The sequence below is a fragment of the Bidens hawaiensis genome, unplaced genomic scaffold (genome assembly GCF_021521415.1).
Source record: "Bidens hawaiensis isolate Kalapana, Puna unplaced genomic scaffold, B.hawaiensis_p1.1 tig00024303_1, whole genome shotgun sequence".
Taxonomy (NCBI): Eukaryota; Viridiplantae; Streptophyta; class Magnoliopsida; order Asterales; family Asteraceae; genus Bidens; species Bidens hawaiensis.
In genome coordinates, this window is record NW_027493833.1 from 371774 (window position 1) to 376590 (window position 4817).

At 35.3% G+C, this 4817-nt stretch overlaps 1 protein-coding gene across 1 annotated transcript; it reads right to left on the reverse strand.

The window, feature by feature from the left end:
* Positions 1 to 4520, reverse strand: LOC143569086 (integrin-linked protein kinase 1-like). Its single transcript, XM_077055075.1, has 12 exons — positions 4089 to 4520; positions 3943 to 4017; positions 3757 to 3861; positions 3559 to 3644; positions 2534 to 2654; positions 2365 to 2444; positions 2166 to 2228; positions 1958 to 2076; positions 1773 to 1858; positions 1561 to 1685; positions 309 to 440; positions 1 to 226 (listed from the first exon to the last, which is right to left on the reverse strand). Exons 1-12 carry the CDS (start codon positions 4518 to 4520, stop codon positions 220 to 222), a joined length of 1431 nt encoding a protein of 476 aa, XP_076911190.1. The 3' UTR covers positions 1 to 219.
* Between the last annotated feature and the right edge of the window lie 297 nt (positions 4521 to 4817).

Sequence of the window (4817 nt, forward strand, 5' to 3'; positions counted from 1 at the left end):
GTAGCATCAACTTTAAATATAAGAAAACAATTTTCACAAAAAGGAAACAAGAACAATTGGATTCCACCTTATGATGCAACTTCTGCAACTCTGAAAATTAAACTTATGCCCCTCACTCTAAGTTATCCCTCCAATGTATTATACCCATACAAGACCACCTGATCTTTTAACCATCTGAACCACTTCATCTTCAGCATTCATGCCATTGATAAACCATATTTACTTCCTGCAAATATATTTAATAATCTTATTAACACAACATGCTGCACGCCCAGAGTTCGATAGTAAAAATTTGTTAAAAAACATACCATGGTAGCTTAAACGCGTCTTTCCACCATCCGTGTTTAGTGCAATTTCCAACAATTTTGTCGAGTCGGATGATGACTTCTGAAAACTTTGGCCTTATGGCCATATCCAGATACCAGCATTCCTTGATCAATCTACAAAAGAAAAAAGAAAATGAATGAGAAAACTTTCAAGGCTACTTTTAGAAGTAGCAATTCTATCGCGTTTACTTTTTGGTCTGTAACCATAAAAACCCGTTGCCAGAAAACTCATAGGACCGTCAATTCCCTGCTAACCAACGGGATCAGGTTAATTCCAGCGTGTGCTAAGCACGTGGGCAGCGGGCTTCAAGAGGTTATGATAGGAAACTAATGAAAGCAGGATTTGAACCTGAGACTAGGGGTGCAAACAAAACAAGCCGCTCATGAGCTACTCGAGATTGGCACGTTAAAAGCTTGAATCGAGCCCAAACTCAAGCTGACTCGCAAGCCTAAACGGGCCTATTATTTTATATAAATTTTGTTGTATATATTAAACACACACACACACATATATATATATATGTTTATAACTAATATATTATATAAATTAATGATAACAATAAGTAAAATTAATTTATATGATGTGTTATATAACAGTTATAATTCATCATCATCATCGTACTCAGTATATCCCACCAATAGCAATGCTATGGTAGGGTCTGAGGAGGGTAAGATGTAGACAGCCTTACCTCTATCCCATAGGGATAGAGAGGCTGCTTCCGGTGAGACCCCCGGCTCGAATATAACAGTTATAATTAAAATGTATAAAAAATAACTTCAAATGTAAATAATTAATTAATAAATAACAAACAAACCGAGCCCGAGCTTGAAATTCTACTCACGAGTCGAGATCGAGCCTAGATGAGCCTGGGCTCGACTCGTTTAAACCCCTACCTAAGACTACTGCTAGAGAGGAATCATGTGCTTACCACTGAACCACCCTTTGAAGGTTCCGACATGTTTACTTATAAAATGGTTTATTAGACTTATGTTTTAACCTTAACGGGTAAGAAAAACTTGAAAAGGAAACATGCCAAATGGGTCAGCCAGATAGAAAGTTTCATAAAGCAATGTTAACACGTAAAACAAATCTTTTTATTCAAAAAGTAAAATTACTACTAAAACAATATAATCCTCTAAATCATAAACGACATGTTAACCATCTAAAAAAAATTAACATAAAATGTTTTGGGTCAACCCAACCAGTACAAGCAACGACTGAAGAATGACTCACTCTTTTAAGTCGGGAGGATAATATTTAGACTTTATCTTGAACGACGGTCTCTGGACATCTACACACATCAGCCTAACTGCCTCCTCGGGAGCCTTGGGGTGAAACGGTTGGGCACCCTCCATCATCTGGCACCATTGCAAAAAAATCAAGATCAGTATTTTAAAACAAATGTTATAAGATAGTCTATATTGATATGATTATAAAAAAGTTACCTCGTAAAGAATAAGGCCAAACGAGTACACATCAACACCTCTATCGAACAATTCATCTTTATAAATCTCTGGTGCCATATATAAATCTACAAAAAAAAACACAAATTACATAACATGACATTTCATATATTTTTGAAAGTAGAAACATAAGAAAAGAATAATTTTAATATTTTTCCAAGACTTACTTGATTGATCAATATTAACAGGCCGCGCTAATCTTACTTTATCGGGTGAAATTTTAGACAATCTGATTAGCCCAAATCCCGCAACCTTCAACTGACCCGCACTATCCAGCAAAATATTTCTGGCACCTTACCAAATTTCAATTATTAAAAAAATCTCAACCCATACAATTTATGTTACAGAATAACTAATTTAAATTAGTTGCCTTACTTTGGCCTTAAATCACAGTGAATAATCGGGTCGGGTTTACATTCATGAAGATAATTCATTCCCCTGCCAAATCAAATTCACCTCAAATGAGAAAAGTGTCATATAAAAAGTATATAATAAGCTTATATTAGTTATGCTACTGAATAATTAAACTATTTGACTCGTTTCCTTTTTAACTAATGTTTTTAATTTTACTTGCCTGGCAATATCAAGAGCAAATCTAAGAGCTTTAGATGGCGACAAACGTCCTTTCTTTTGAAGATAGGCTCTAAGGTCACCCTGAAAATTCAACATGAATTTAAGATTTAAGTATTAACTCTTTCTGATTATTACTATTATTATTTATCTATTTTTTTATTTTGACTTACTGCGGCATGATACTCAGAAACAATCATCATGGGTACATTTTGGGTGACGGCTCCAACAAACTGGACCACGTTCGGATGACGCACCTTCTCTAACAAAGTTAACTCGTGCTTAAACGCGTTTCTGCATTAATTACAAATGGTTAAAAAAAAGTTTTATGCTAGTTATTAGTAATACTGTAATGTGAAGCCATAATATAGTGGTTGGGCAGGTTGGGTAATAGATCAACATGGGTATGGGTCAAAACGTGTTATATTTAATTACGGATCAAAACTGTTCAAACTGACCCGTTAACACTTTATTATTAATTTTTTTCTGTAAGTAGGTGATGCATTAAACGTGATTAAAATCCAAATTACGACAACAATAATCTGGTTATTAAATGAAAAAAATTAGGATGAATTATATATACAATCCGGATGATTTTGACATGTTGGACCCTTTCAACCCATATTATCCATTTCGTTTTTATTATTTTTCTAATTTGACCGATTATAGATTAATGATAACACAAATCGACCAATTCTCGCCACCTCTAAACTCAATATACTAAAGTCAAATACAAATATACAATAATAGAAAGTCATATATCAGATAGCCAGAACTTGGCTAGATGTGTGCAGAGTTAGCAGTTTTGATTCCCTTAAACCAAATACTAATGAATCAAACTGGATTATGTCTAATCATATATTAATATATCATATCTTGAATAGAAAATTAATGGACTGATTCGTAGAACTTTATATAGGCAGTCAAATTGAAAGAAACCGCTTAAAAGAAACAAGTCAAATGTGTTAGAAAGTCACCGGAAATCATTTTCGCCAAGAGAAGCAAACTTTTATTAAAATAACGAAACTTTCGTAATCATATATCACACACTGTACTCTTTTGGAAAAAAAATGTTTTGATTTGACACATTACCCAACCTACACCTAAACTTGCTCGTTTTGACACATTACCCAACCCGTTACATCTAGTTCATATATAAAAAAATTAACATATGGATAAATGATATCTAACAACATACATGGTTTCAGGATCAGAATAGCTATCTTTGTCTAGTATCTTCACAGAAACTTTTGTCCCGTTCCATTTTGCAATTTGATACGTTCCCTGTCAAAATGCACACAAATTGATATAAGATTTTGGATTGAATGAAATAATTATATAAACCATAAACCAGAAAATGCACAAATAAAAGTACAATTTGAGCCTGCAATTTTACCTTCGAGATGCCGTCACTTTTGCGAATCTGCAGCTCGAGAGGATTAAGCTCATATTCCGGAACTTCACGAGGATTCGCAACCGCCATAGGCGTCTTTCTAGTTTTCTACAAAATTATCACACATTTATTACAACTTCCAAAACAAGAAACTATCAACAACTTAAAAAAACATCAATCACAACATACCGGAATTTTGGCTCCACGCGCCTTCAAGATATTATACGTTTCCACATTCCCATAGTACTTAGCATCCGCAGCCGCCTGTACCAATACCAATTTATTTAGGACAATATGTTTGAAATTTCAAAAGCAGATTTAAACCCAATACACACCGTGCTGCCCCAGCGATCACGTGCATCAATATTCGCCTTCCGGCTAAGCAACAGCTGCACAACATCCACATGGCCTTCACATGCGGCAATATGCAAAGCAGTACGACCATCAAGGTCAATACTATTAACATCCACCCCATCATCTAACAAATCCTTAACGCCCTGCACGTCTCCCTTGCAGGCGTCAAACAGCAATTGCATAGTGGCGTCTAGGTTCCCGGGCAAGGTTAAATCATCCTTTGGAGGCGACCGCCGAAGCGGGTCAAGGGATGATTGCCTCCCGAATCGGAACCTAGCGTTGTTATTATTATTATTTGAACGTGGATCCATGGAACTCTGGCGCTTGAAGCTGAATTTAGCGGTGAGTTTCATGGATCCCGTGGAGAATTGGCGGGAGATCCCGCGTTTCAATTGAGCTGCTGCTCGTTCCATGGATGTGAGGAAGAAAACTTTTGTTTTGGTTGTATAATAATATTGAAATTGAAATATATAGTAAAGACGGATTGATTATTTAATTAAAACTAAAGCATGTTGGTTGTTTGGTTCAATCGAGAGCTGAATTTGAGCTCCCGATTGCGAACGAATGAATAAATAAGAGGTGATTGTTATGGGTTTGAATGGAATCTTGTTGAGAAGGTGAAATGATTGATGAAATCCGTGTTAGATGTGATGAAGAACATATGATAGTAATGATGATGATTATTATATTGATAATAATAATAATAATAA

Excerpts from the sequence above, each read along its gene's own strand:
- LOC143569086 (XM_077055075.1), bottom strand. The coding sequence starts at position 4,520 with ATGGAACGAGCAGCAGCTCAATTGAAACGCGGGATCTCCCGCCAATTC. Across the intron at positions 4,018-4,088 it reads GTGATCGCTGGGGCAGCACG|GCGGCTGCGGATGCTAAGTA; the intron begins GTGTGTATTGGG and ends GTATTGGTACAG. Across the intron at positions 3,862-3,942 it reads CGCGTGGAGCCAAAATTCCG|AAAACTAGAAAGACGCCTAT; the intron begins GTATGTTGTGAT and ends ATAATTTTGTAG.